Source organism: Epinephelus fuscoguttatus, linkage group LG13 (genome assembly GCF_011397635.1).
Source record: "Epinephelus fuscoguttatus linkage group LG13, E.fuscoguttatus.final_Chr_v1".
Classification (NCBI taxonomy): domain Eukaryota; kingdom Metazoa; phylum Chordata; class Actinopteri; order Perciformes; family Serranidae; genus Epinephelus; species Epinephelus fuscoguttatus.
The window spans coordinates 25,004,729-25,019,343 of NC_064764.1; the positions used below are offsets into that span (position 1 = coordinate 25,004,729).

General features: G+C 43.6%; 1 protein-coding gene across 1 annotated transcript in view; it reads left to right on the forward strand.

Annotated features, from left to right (window-relative positions):
- Positions 1 to 2,976: 2,976 nt before the first annotated feature.
- igsf3 (immunoglobulin superfamily, member 3) overlaps positions 2,977 to 14,615 on the forward strand; it is a 91,125-nt gene continuing 79,486 nt past the window's right edge. Inside the window, exon 1 of the mRNA XM_049595188.1 lies at positions 2,977 to 4,000. Within this exon, the coding sequence (XP_049451145.1) occupies positions 3,961 to 4,000 (40 nt within the window). The 5' untranslated portion in view covers positions 2,977 to 3,960. The remainder of the gene's footprint in view (positions 4,001 to 14,615) is intronic.

Consider the following 14,615-nt stretch of genomic DNA (forward strand, 5'->3'; position numbering starts at 1 on the left):
ACTTTGACTGTGCAGTGACTCAGCTTACATTAAATCCTAGATAGAAGAGTGGCACTCTTGAATCTGGTTGGTCCCAGCTGGAGTGTTGCCGTCTGCCTGCTGTCTGTCAGTCTGCTGACTGTCAAAACCCACACAATATGCCAGGTTGATACCTACGACTATACGCTCTACATGCATGGGCCTATGCATGTCTGAAAGAAGCAGAATAACCTGGGACACGTGTTCGGCTTAGGAGAAATGTTAGGACTGCGAATGCGTCCATACTTGTTGATAGATTGTGAAGGAGCTTTGCACAATAGTTCTCCCCGTGAGCAAAGCCCAATCCCTTTTACCTCATAACCCCACATGCACTTTAATTTAGATGAAGCGCACACTGCAACACAACTTTTGTTTGACAATGAAATGTTTCACTTTATCTTTTCTCAGTTTATCTTAACCCATCTGGATTATTTCCCCATCCCTCCCTGCCTTGCTCTCTCACTCCTCTTCGGGAAGCTTCTTAGAATAAATATGACCGGAAGGAATTTCAAAAGTTTTTTTTTCTGTGTTTCATTCTCTTGCTTTTTGACTGTTTCAAAACAAAGAGCTTTTGTTTACTTATTTATACGTTTCTCATTTGTTTCAGAGATCATTTGTGTAACAGGGCTCATTGTATCCCCCGTGTGCCTTGTGAGCTTACAGCTGGGATTCGTCAACAAAGTGGGCTCACATGTGAGTCCATGTTTGTGTGGTTTCACATGTACGTTTGACATGTAATTTGAAGCGACACCCGCATCTGTATGTGCATGTTTGAATTAATGTATGCATCTGAACGCGTATGTGATTGGGTGCGAATTGGCTCTTCACACTTCTCTGTGTAAAACTGACACATTCATGTGAGAGAAATTCCATAAATCATTCATATACTTTTGGGACTTACTATGAAAATGTGTGTATGATGAAATAAGTGAACAAATCTCTCTTTCTCTACATCCAACCTCGCGCCTGCTGTACTACTGTATGTAACCTTGCTGACACTAGCTCAACAGATAGCGCTGTGAGGGTGCTGAAATATTGAGATAAAAAAACAGGGTCTGAAACAGGGCTGAACAATTACAAAAGACATTGTTAAAGAAAAGAAGAAAAAAAAGCTGTAGCTATCAACACTTTATCTTCTAGGTGACGGACCCTGTTATGAAGTGCACACAATGCAGATGCCTCTGTTTCCATGGAGACCTATTGTGATCCCCAGCACCCACCATACTTGCAAACATTCCTCTGAATCCTTTTTTCTCTAAGCAAATACACTTGTGGATAGTTGCCAAAACGGGCATGAGGGGTCAAAGGTGATCTCATCATCAGTGCTATCATGATGCTGGGCTCAAATAACGTCACAGCTGCCTTTTTAACTGCCTGCCTGTGCAAACTGTGCCATCACTTGCCCATGCAATAAGGAGTCTGTGGAGAACTGAGCTAAATTTAGGTACAGCAATATGTAGACCAGGTGTAATGCACATGGCCTACCTAGCCGGCTCTGTATTAATTCAGCTGCGGTGGACCTGGATAGACCTGTGGAGAAGATGAGCAAATAGCCCACATGCTTCATACCAGTGTCTAATCCCATTCTGGCTTACTTTTTGTAGGCAGCAGTGTCTGCTAAAGCCTTTGTTTTCTCTTTATAAACATGCTAAAAGCTGTCTCTGTTTTCTCTTAATGCCTTGACACAGTTTAAGACAGAAGGAGGAATGAAAAAGAGCCCATTTTTCATTAACACTTTGCTTAACTGTTATTCAGATGAGAAGTTACGGTTTATTAACGTACTGTACTCTGTAAACATCTTTCTCAGTGCCTCTGGGCTTAGACCCACTTCACCGGTTGTTCAGGAAGTTTTATCTGAGCTGAAATCCACGAGCACAGCAAAGGGAGAAAAATCATTTTTACTGCTTCCAAAAAAAAAAAAAAAACGCTATTCATGTTGCATTCAGGCAGTGTTCGGAACTTGCAATTCCCAGTTGATAAAGAGAATACCAGATGGGTCCATTGCAATTACTTTTTGTATGCGCATGCAAAGGCCTGCTCATTTATTTATGTATTACAAAGAAGGGAGCTTTGGGTTTCACTAAGTTTGAGCTTTTGGGGTTCTATATTTCTGTCCTTTTCCAGAAAGCAATGCTCTTTCATAGCTTCCCCACCAAAGCAGTATTATCTCATCGTGCTACTTTCTGTTTCCGTGCAAACTCCCATTCACCCTGTCTATTTTGAGATCCTCCAAAATATTGCAGCAAGAGAGTCGTGCAAATCAATAAACCTCAGCATATGTCAAAGTAATGCTTGCTTTAGCTACTTACGATTTGAATCAAAGAGGGATGGAATCTGCAACTTGCAATCCCTGAAAGGTGAATTGTTGTGTGCTGGTGGGGGGAAAGAAGTGTTTGTTCTGATAGTTCCCAGGCAGAGTGGCACCTCATTATGCTGATTGCCAGTTGTGCGTATGGCAGTAGGAGTAGGGGGAAAATAAGGTGGTGTGAGTGATATAAAATGTCTGCCTATAACACACTGACTGCTGGGTTGAATTATGCATGAGAGAGTGACTTTTGTGATCAGCACAAGACAAGTAAACACCATAAATGAATAGGCTCGTATCAGAAAAAGCGTTTGTTTCCTCTTTTCCTTTTGAAAGACCCTATCATTACACACTTTAATATGCAGTATAATGTGATTTGGTGCCATAATGATTCATGTCAGCCCTCAAAAGGTGGTTAAACTTCACCCTGCAAAATAAAAAGCTGAGGAAAATTGGTAGCTTTGGAGGTTTAATTACCCTCCACTTGGCTTAACCCATTCAAACCATCATGGCCTAGAATTTGAATTTCAAAAATGCAAATGTGGCCTCACCCACAGTGGACGGTGTCCCACGCTGCCGGGGCGTGGTCTTGGATAGGGGGGTGGGGGCAGACAAGGCAGCACGCTGTTAAGTTTTCAAACTGCACAGGCAAACAAAAGTGGCAAGCAGGAAGCAGGGGAATAACCTTGGGAGAAGAAACGCGGTGGACTGTTTCAGTCTGGGACCAGATCACAGCATTTGTCAGACAGATTATAATTAAGCAGTAGTGTTTGAACTCATGAGTAAAGCAGCTTTTTTTTTTGGAGCTGCTAAGTCGTCTTGTCGGAGACATTTTTACGCATTGTGACTGAGGACACACCGGCTCAGGTGTATTGGTGGTACAATTAAGATCCCAGTGTCTGGAGTTCCAGTATTCATTGATTAATCAGATTTATTGTGTCAGAGCACAAAGCCTTGTCTGCTTCATCTAGAGCGCCCGCCCATTGGGCTTTCTGCGGAGCGATAGTGGGAGATTGATTATAGTCTCCGGGATTTGCCGTGGAGAAAGCCAGAGCCTGCTTGGACTGCGATTTGCTCTCCCATCAGCGAAGGGGAGGAAAATTATAGCAACGACTTATTTCAGCCTGACTCCACACGGACAGCACTCTCTGATCCCTCCTGTGCGCATTTAAGCCTCCTGTCTGTAATCAGGTTTTTTTTGTGTGTGTCTCCAAATACGCGCAAGACAGTCACGCCGGACTTTTGTCTTTTACCGAGGAGGCTGCGAGTGTGAATCGCCTCCGCAGTCTCAGATGCGTAGTAAACGGAGAGTGGGTTGGGTCGCCTAGGCGCCTGGCATACGCACACGTCGTCAGCGATAAAAGCGAGATAGGTGAGGGGGGAAAGAGACACCCCGAGGCTTTTCATTGCAATCAGGAGGACACCGGAGAGGTGAGTCGGACAGTGGCAAACCGCCGGACTCGCACCGGCTTGTGGATTTGACTCTCAAGACAAATCCCGGCCGCTTTTGTCGCTCGGGGATCCGCAGATCCTCTCTCTGATTCAGGACCAGCGGTTAACCACACTGTCAAACCCGACCAGACATCCCCTCCTCATCTGAAGGGAATATTACAAGTGGATCTGCGGGGCAACACACAATGGCAACCGGTGCGCTCCTTCTTGCCTGTGCGCTGCTTGGTAAGTCATCTGAGGAAGCTCTCAGTCTTTCAGCCTTCATCTGTGCCGCTAATGTGCCTCTGTGTCTGGCTCATAGAGGCGCACCTGTGTGACACATGTGCATTATAGTTGGGCAAGCAACTAATAGTCATGGTGAGTCAGGTGGAAGTAGGCTACATCGATAATCACTGCGATAATGACAGATGCCCGTGAACAGCTGTGTGTGTGTGTGTGTGTGTGTGTGTGTGTGTGTGTGTGTGTGTGTGTGTGTGCGCGCGCTGAACTAGGTTAATGTGATATTTGGACTTCTAGTCACAGATTAACCCTATACAGTCTGACCTCTTGTGTTCATGAACTGATCATATAGACATCCTGCCATTGTGTGAAGGTAACCTACACACACACACATAAATGTACACATACATACTGTATATATTACACACACATTATAGACACACCTGGATGACACACCACCAACACCTCCAGGCTATGAAGTCATCCAGTGGGTGTGAGGTAGGCTACCAGCTTTGTAAGTCATCCCTCCAGGGGTTAAAGCTACCATTCTCACACATTTCAGCTGCAATTTATTGGATTTCACAGACAAAAGCGAGTTGGGGCATGCACAGCCGATGACACTGGGTGACACAACACAAACACTCACACAGGCATGATTGCTGACACACTCATACAACACAGTGCATCCTGCCTGTGAACTGTCCCAAACAAACACCAGATGGCTTTTCTGTTCCTGGATGGGGAGGCCTGTCAGCGCTGCCGGGGGGACGGAGGAGGGAGGGCGGGAGTGGGAGTGGAAGTGACCCCGCTGGAGGCCCCCACTTGGCCAAGAGGATTACCAGTCTGTGCCTTGCCTCACGTCCCCTTTCCGCGCATCAGAAGTCACTTTCACTGGGATTGAGTGGGCTGTGAATGATTATTCTCCACGAAAAACGTGAGCTGTATTGTTCCGTGTACAGTACAGAAGACTGCACACAGTTAGACTACAGATCTTATCTACAGTGTAGGCTGGAGAACGGAGGGTTTTTTTTTTCAGATTACATAATAGCCATGAATCATATGGTTAAACGGGAAGCAGTTTGAGGTGTTGAAGAACATGTCAGGTGTTTGGAAAGATTTTGTTTTATGTGGTGTGTCTGTGTGGCTCCCTGGCACAAATCACAGGAGGACTCAGGATACTTTCGCATGCTGTTATGACATGTTGCCAGCATTATTAGTGATATTAGGCTGGCAGATCTGCTATATGTAATACGCTTCAAAGAAATCCTCCAGAGCTGGAAAAATTAGTTGATTGACAGAAAAGAAATTGGCAACAGTCTTGATGATCATTTTTAAGTTGTTTTGGAAGCAGGGATGGCAAAATGTTCTGGCTCGAGCTCCTCAAATCAAGTCTCTTATAATAGTACGCTGACTATCTTTAAGGCCAGAGTGCTGGTCAGACAAAATAAGACACTGAAGACGTCACATTGGGCTCAGGGACCTTGTGATGGGATGCAAATTGCGCCCATGTGCCATCTGAACGCACCTAAACCACCAAATCAACTTGGCAAAAGGCTGATTTAATGCAACATTGGCGCCAGTCATGGGTGGATTATGAGACAATGGGCCCCTGGGCACAGATATGCAAAGGGCCCCACCACCTTTCCTACATAAAAACAAGAAACACAGACTCTGTTGAGGTTTTGTGTCTCTTTGTAGTCGTTATGTATCTTTTTGTGTGTTTTGGGGTTTCCTTGTGGTTGTTATGTGTCTCTATGAGGTATTTTTCTGTCTCTCTTTGGTCGTTTAGCCTGTTTTTGTTGTTATTTTATTCTCTTTGCAGTTCCTTTGCATCTCTTTGTGGTATTTTTCTGTCACTTTATGGTCATTTTGAGTCTCTTCCTTGTCGGTTTGTGTTAATGTGAGTGCCATTTTGCACTTTGGGCCCCTGAGCCTGTGCATCGTAGGTGAGTTCTGCAATCCATCCACCACGGTGCCAGTGTATAAATATGTTTGTATGGCAATATATTGCCATAGCAATTGTTTATATGTCTCCTGGTGTGCATGCACAAGCATCTATGTTAAATGAGATGTGCTTGTGTTTGTCTTTTGTTTGTGATCAGCTGTCTGATTTCGCCTCATGTGTCAGCTGGCACACGTGCTCGCACTTGCATTTGTTCAGAAGGAAGAAAGAAATAAAGGTGGATGACAGCTGTGTTAGATGGAGACTGTATCAGTCATTGTTAAACCCGGAGGTGCCACTTACACAATTTTTTGGCAGGCAAATCTTATATTGGGGTTATTTCTGCTGCTGAGTTTGCAACCAGGTGTGAGTGGGTGCGCGTGCGCATGCTCGTGGCACCGGGGTATATGATATAAAGCGTATAAAAAGAGTTGCCTGAAGGAACGAATGTTTATTAGCTTTACAAACAGGATGTCTTCCTTCCCCCCCTGCAGAGAGTGAGAAAGATGTCATGCGCCTTGTGTGGTGAAACAGAGTGTGCTTTTTTTGGGGTGTGCTTCTGTTTGTGTAAGAGTGTGTTTGAAACGTCCCAGTTTATATAACTAAATTGAAATGTAATATGTGCAAGGCTGGCTGGTTTAACTGTGAAATGCCTGAGTGGTTTCCATTTACCGGGCTGACAGGAGAGCAGCCTCCAGTTGCCCGGTTCAGATGAGCTGCCACTGGTCCTGCTTATGAGCTGGTCTCAGAGCAGCTTGACATTGCACGGAGGAGAAATCTTAAAGCTTATGCCTGACAAGATGCACATTCTGCCACCTGCAGTTATTCACGCGTTTGTCACGATGTGATGTTATATATATATATATATATATATATCTTGATTATCTCTGCCAACTCGGTGAAACAGGTGCTGTTTTCACCCTGTTCACACAATATCTGAACTCGTTATGAATGCATTTGCACAAACCTTTGTCAGATGGTTGGCCGTAGGGATTGGAAAAATGTGATAAATAATTCATACATGTTGGCTAAAAGTGGGGTGTGGCAGTGGGTGTGGCCTCTTATTCAAAGGGAACATAACACAACCAATTAAACGACACAGAATCACACCGACAGCTGTGGCTTCATGTTATAATTCATCTTTTTTTAACCCTGCTGCAGCATTTTTATCACATTATTTTCATTTCCATCCATTGGTTTCCATTTATTTTCTATAGGGTATGAAAATATTATCAGCAGACTTTAATCATACATTATGTCTGCGCTGATTTTTTGTTATTTATTATTACTGTGAGCAAAGTCAGCGCAGTGTTTTCAAATTAATCTTTGGTTAATCTGCATTTACAACACAGCAGTAATGAAACTTCACTGACACTGGAATGAAAAAATAAGCTGCAGACTTGTGTTCACTGTGATGGAATACGCAACTCAAGATGAATAGATTCATAAAGTTTAAACACTTTGGGAAAAAGGTCAGCAGTTATTTGAAATGTACATACATTTCACTTGCAAAAACAGTGGTATGATCCTTTTAAACGTGGCTTGTTTCTCCATCCTCCTCCTCCTCCTCCTTCGTTGCTCCTCTGTCTCCTTGTGTGAGGTAGATGTTTTCTTGTTTCCTTTCAGTCATCCTTATCTTTTTAGTTTGACTTTTGATGCTATTTTTTGATCAGTGGTTTCAAGTCAGAAACGACGCTGAAACAATAGCCTGTTATCCGGGCTCATTACAGTGCTATTGATTGAAAAGAGAAAAGTTTTAAGTAGTTGAAGTAACGCCATCAAACTTTGAGTTTGAAGCTGGCCCTCCATAATTGGCCCAATCAAACAACATGAAGGTACTTAAGAGCTCATTTCCATTTTCGGCACAACTATTGTGCCTTTCTTTTTTCTCCCAAACTTTTGTGCAGTGGAAGAAGGGCAGCACTTACAGCCACTTAAGTTAGGATTTGATTGTCCGTGTGGTGCTGTGACAATTGTCAGAAATGCTTGAAAGTGGTTAGAGATTGAAGAATCTCATTTTCTATTTCAGACCTACTCATTAAAATGTGTTCATTTGTTAATGTGAATGAAGTCTATAATTAACAGTGGAGGAAATCTGGGACGTGGAAGTGACAACTGTATGAACCTCACTTCTTGCCATCTATTTTTTTGACATTATGATGCAACTTAACGAAAATGTTGGGAAGCTTCATTGTTTGCTTAAGGATATACTCTGCAGGGGAGACTCATACAGCAGTAATCCTTCTTAATCATCACATAAAAGTGTGCGGTGGTGTATTTTTCCACAGAGACTCTGCTTTCTGCCTGTATTTTCTTATTTCCTTTTTATTTTATGTGTTGGGAACATTTATGAGAGCGTACCCCCACAGTGCTTAGGTGAGTTGGGTCTTTATAAAAAGGTAGCGACCAGGTCCTAGACTGTTAGCAGCAGGCATCCAAAGTCCTGTTTCCACCAAAGACTTTCGGTATGGTACCTTTTGGAACCAAGAGTAACCCTTCAGACATGGTACCTAGACCCTAGCGTTTACATTGCAAAGAGTACTCTTTTATGTGGGCAGGGTTGTTGTCACTCACTGCTCCGTCCAGCACTCGCTGATGGAAGTCTGCACCTCGTCTATCGTCCACAGAACAAAAAACAACAGGCTGCAGTGGGAGTCTCTCTCCATGGGATGTTTAAAAATAGTGAGTTTGTGCATTTAGTCCTTTTCAGGCAAGCTGGGGGGGTTTAGTGTTGCCGTAGCCCACAGGAACGATGCTCCGCGGCGCCTTTTTTGTCTCAGAGTGAGGACTAGAATATATGCAGTTCTCATAATCCGGTCAAAATTAATACATATAAATGCTTGAAGATCCACCCATTACTAAAAGTGTATGTCATATAAAAACTAAAGTGATGGTCAGAGTTGTTAAAGTGAAATTTAAGGTGTGCTGATTGATTCACATCATCAACTCATACATTGAGTAACATTACAAGTTAATGTTCCACCTTAAAAGTCGCCGGCAGTCGGCACAGTGAATTAAATTATATTTTTCTCTGACTGCAGCTGCTGCAAGAGGCAGCAAAGCATCCTTTCATTTTATAGTTACAGTAATAAAACCCTCCACAGTATGAAGAGTGGTTACATGAGCCTCAAAACCAGCCACCACTCAGCCCTGAGCAGAGCGACCGTCCGCTATTGACCAATTGATGGACTGCAGTGTTCACAGCTCCACCTTTTAGTACCAGATCTGTGTGCTAGGTACCCCAACAGAGGGGGGGACCAAAAATGGGGACGGTACAGAACCGCTGTGAGGGTCCAAAGGACAGAAGGATGTCGTATGCTGTAAAGCCCTGTGAGGCAAATTGTGATTTGTGATATTGGGCTTTATAAACAAAATTGATTGATTCCATTGGTACCATCCACAACTTTTCACAGTGGAAACGGAGAAAGAGTGTACTGAACTGAACTGAGCCGTACTGCTTGGTGGAAACGTGGCCGAAAACTTTCACTGTCACTGCCCAGCGTGTTAGCAAACAATAACATACCATTTTAACTGCCTAGATGCCGAAGAGCAAAGCAATGGGTATTTGAAAAAAAATCCCAAATTGTTTTTTTGGACTGTCTCACTTTTTAAGGTCATGGGGATGATGAGGTCAACGCAAAGGCATTTCAACCTTTGTCAGCATTCAGAGTTTGCTTTGACACACCCTCATGCCCACCACAGCCTCTCCTCTGTCCCAAATAAGAAGGACAGCTGCATGCTTCCATCCCAAAATGACAGGGATTTCAGCTTGTGTGTGGTCAAGCCGGCGCGTCCTCTCGCTGTGCATCTTGAGTCAGCTGTTCTCCCACTGGGGAATGCTTTCCATGTGTTTGTAAGCCTCAGCTGACACAACACAGAGTGCAGTCTAGACAGTAAGGGAAAAATGCAATAGCTCACTGTCTCGCTGTTCGCATGTTACGCTATGTATATGCTATGGAAAAGTTTGGCGTGCATGCGTGTGATTGTCCCAAGTTTTGTCGCTCATTATTATTGCCTGTTGTTGCCACCAGAAACAAGAGGACCTACTTCTCTCTGTTAGGGGAGATGCAGGCGTGTGCAGCTGTCTGATTGTGGTGCTGTTTGCTCCCCTTGTTATTTTCTGTGCCTGCTACATCTCTCTAGTTGCACGCACGCTTGTTTGCATCATAAGCACTAGACCCACGTCTCTGTGTATACCCATGACAAGACGCCTTTTGTGCTATTGTTTTTTCATATCATAACATTGTTGACTCAACTGACAGAAAACAAACAATAGAAAAGCAGAAACAAGACAAGTCAGCTTGGCTATCATCCACCAACTGTGTGGTAGGTTTCAGTAAATATTCATTAAAGGGATGGGTAATGGAAATGTGAGCCATTCGTGGGTCAGTGTCAGGACTGAGATGTCCTATTAGTCATGGATCAATAGAGCTGGATGAGGGGTTTGTGATTGTGCTTGTGGACTTGTTGCATCAGGTGCACCCAAAGGCAAGTCAAATACTGGTTACTGGTGTCTACTACCCACAGGGCACGTAATGGCCCCGTAATACTGACTTCACAGTCTGCCACTGAAACTCACACCCAACTTCCACTGCAGTTTTACCACAACCCCACTGTCCTCTTGTAATGAAGTTTCCTCCTCTCTCCGTCCTCTCTAAGGTGAAAAGTTAGTGTGAAGGAAGAAAGCAACTTTTCCTCCAATGGAGCTGTCAGAAGAGATCAAGAAAAATTTTTAAGATTGAAATGGCTTTATTGCGGGCAGAGCAGTAAATCAAAACTGACGTTAGTTGTGAATAATCACAGCTTGTCTTCTCATGCAGTGTCTTGTTTTTTTAATGATGATCCTCCCCCGTGACCCAGATCTGAGCTGTAGTCTCTCTCCAATCCACATGGGGAGATGAGTGACTGTGTGAAGTGAAGCAAAGTTCTTGAGGGAGACTTCCTGCCTGCCACAGTGAATCAGGAAAGTGGCTGGAGCCGAAGCCGGAGCAGAGGCAGCGTCTGCTTTGTGTCAGATTTTGACTCTGCAGCAGCACCTCTGGTTTTGTTGTCAGGACTGACCCACATCACAGCTCCCTGCTGAGCTTACACAGTTCTGCCTGCGCACTTGGTCACGCCTGAGATCGTATCTCATGTTGTGTGAAAACAAACCAACAACAACCCTTTAGCCATTCAGTTTGTTAAACCATTGAAGTGTTCTTTTGAGCTGATTTGCATGTATCTCTACTTCTCTTCACTCTAACGCTACTCCAGCTGCCTCCTCCTCCACCAGTGAATAGCCCCTGACCTCCCTCCCCCACTTCTTTCGAACAATACCAGCCCAGCCTACCTCCTCTTCAAAAAACACTAATTAGAAACTACGCTTAAGGGTGATCTAAACCAGATATTTTCATCATTCTTACACTGTCAGAGGGAGAATCTGTGTTTAACAGCCACATCTACCTCGGACTGTTTCAGAGCACCTTCTTTTCCCTGTCAAAAGCACAACCCTGCCCCCTTTCCCTTGGGATTTGGTCTGCTCCTCCCCCCCTCTTCCTTGTTGAGGGTGATGATGACCAGCCTGCGAGAGAATTCCTCTTCACTCCTCCACACACACACACACACACACACGTAACTCACACAAGCACCCACAGCGCACTGAGCTGCTGTCCTGCGGTGCAGCCACACTCCCCTGCTCCATGCTTGATCCTCCACCAGAGCAGATCCCACGCTGGTGGGATACACACCAGGCGGCGTAACTATGACGACCGCTCCCCACCTGCACACCGCTGATCCATATTCAGTGGCACACGCTCAGCTCGCTGTGCACATTTAAAGGTGTGTGTGTGCATGACTAAACGTCTACATGCGTGTTCCCCCACCTTTTCTGAAAATCCTCTTACGCAATGATGAAGAGCACTTCACTCACTTTGCCATTATGTTCTGGTAATGTGCTTCTTTTCCGCTTAACACCTAAGACCAAAGCGATGCATGTGTGTGTGTTTGTGTCTAATTGCTTATGCATAAATGCATGAATTTACAAGCGCATGTCTTTTACTGCCTGAAAGGCAAAATGACTGACAATGGCAGAAAAAGTCTGTTTGAAGTAGACTAATTAATAGTTAATTAGTTTCCTTTCCAATCTGCAGCTTAATGCGCAAACGTGGGAACTGATAGCAAGCTGCCACTCATACAAAAACTAACCGCTGTACATAAAGTAGATACAGCTGTCAGGCTTAATTGTGCACAAGCACAAGATGGATAATGACCGAAGATAGCTGAGTGTTTTTATAGCCTCGCATTCTTTTGCAACAATTAACGCAAACATTCAGTCGACGCTGCTGTTACAGTTGTTCGTGACAGGATATTATGAGTTGAGTGTCTTTTGTTTGTTGCGTAATCTGTGTCTGTCTGAAAGTTTTGTTTCGTGGTACGTTTGGGACCACAGTGCTTTGTCATGCAGACAGGGTGGGGTGTGTGTGTGTGTGTGTGTGGGTTTAGGTTGGGTAGGAGTGGGGGATGGGTAGATGAGGTTAGTGGGGTAGCAGGTGTCCTTATAGAGTTAATGGATTTGGCGATGGGAGTAGATTGAAGCACTTAACATACAGTGTGTGTGTGTGTGTGTGTGTGTGTGTGTGTGTGTGTGTGTGTGTGGGCTGATATGAATAAACCACTGTGACAACTTGCCTTTGTCCCTCATCTTGACCCCTTTTCCTCCCACCCTGTTATAAACCCCAGTAAACAGTAGGTGGGATAATGGTGTTATTCTCTACGAAATGATGATTGGCCCCTTTAACTGCTAACCTAAACACTTCCATGTGGCTTGTACTCGGTCCCGCCACATCATCTATTCATGCAGACTAACTGTAACCATCTGTCACACTGTAAATGTTTAGCGAGCTCTCCATGGGCCACAGAGTAGCAGATGATATGTAAACCATGTCATTTGAACTTAAATTGCTTTTTGATATCTTCCATGTAGGGATAAGATTTTATGGATACCATGCAATTGTCAATTCTGCTTATTGGTCACATTCTTTATCATGGAGAAATAAGTAGGCTAAACAGGTTTTCAGTGTCAACTGTTTTATTATCTCTTGAGTTTGAGCACAGTGAAGAAAAAGTCTGTCATCGTCTAGAAGGAATGGAATTAGAGAATATTTGTACAGCAGTTGATTTCATTGAGGTTTTATTTGTTAAAGAACAAAAATCTGCAAAATCTGCCTGCATGATGCTTAAGTTAATATATCAGGATAACGGAACAGACATGCTGCTTGGTTGAGTTTAGGGCAGGGCAGGGCAATATATCAATATTATATTGATATTGTGATATGAGATTAGATATCCTCTTAGACTTTATATATCCTCATATCGTAAGTGTTGTCTTTTCCTGATTTTAAAGGCAGACTGTTCTAGCTGTTCTATCATTTTCCTTTACCCACCCAGTCATTATATCCACATTACTGATGATTATTTAGCAAAAATCATTCTTTTCCGCCATTGTTTTCTACCTGCAACTGTCAGAAAAACATGCCAGCGCTGATAAAAGAATGGACAAGTTCAGACGCATGCAATTGCGATTGATCAGCAGACAATTCGGAGCGGTTCTCAACTGGTACTGATTTTTGATACCTGTCCCTACCTCCAAGTCATGATTTGATATTCTCCAAATGTTGGTGAGAAGCACAGACTGCAGGTTTGAGACCTGCTTTTCTGTCAATTCACTGCTAATGTTCAGTGTGTGTGGTAGATTTTAAAAGCAAGTTGACCGCAGCATTTATGAGGAAAGTGATGGAGAGAAAATGATTACTTCCTGTATACAGTCCTTTTATTGTCTTTATGCGCAGCTGTTGATTTACTGATTTACTCACATTGTAAATGCTGGGTTAAGTGAAATTCATGTATTCATTTACCAGTGTAGTATAACATTCAAGTAGTATCTTGATTTTGCGTGTGTGTGTGTGTGTGTGTGTGTGTGTGTGTGTGTGTGTGAGACTTAACTAGGCCTGGCATTATAGTCGATCTCAAACACCATACTGCTGCATATAAAAACACTACATTTCTTTTACTGTGGCCTTCTGGATGGAGGCATAAGAGTGGCAAGAGAGATATTGCTACGCAACTGCAATTTTTCACCATCTTTCTCGCTGCCTCTCTGTCTTTGAATTATTTATTCATAATAGGACTGGCAAGGAACTGTCTTTAAGCACACACACAATTTTTAGGCTTTAATTATATTTATACGTCAAGATGTCGCTTTAGCTGCACCATATGTGACTATGGTGTTGTAACTGAGTTAAAGCTCGGCACAGGCTCTCCCTGTTGACTGTCGCTGCACTGCTGCAAAGTTAAGTATCAGAGTCATGTAATCATTCTCTAATGAAGTTCCAGAGCAATGCTGTTAATGTTCACTGACCTTCATGTTCAGGGACGGAGCCACAAAGCAACATGTGGCATCTGATAAACAGTGGGAACAAGTTTAGTCTGGCGTCGCTCGTGAGAATTTTGATTGAAATTGTTTGAAAATGTTATTTAAAAGGCTCAGGGGAATCACTACACGCTGATTATCTGTTTCAAATGATCACTCAGAATGAAACGATACAATTCAAAAGCTTATTTCCATTGTGGTCAAACAGGAAGGCGAAGCAGCTGAGGGTGTGGGAGGGAGGATGAAGAGGCAGCTGTTCAACAGAGAAGAAT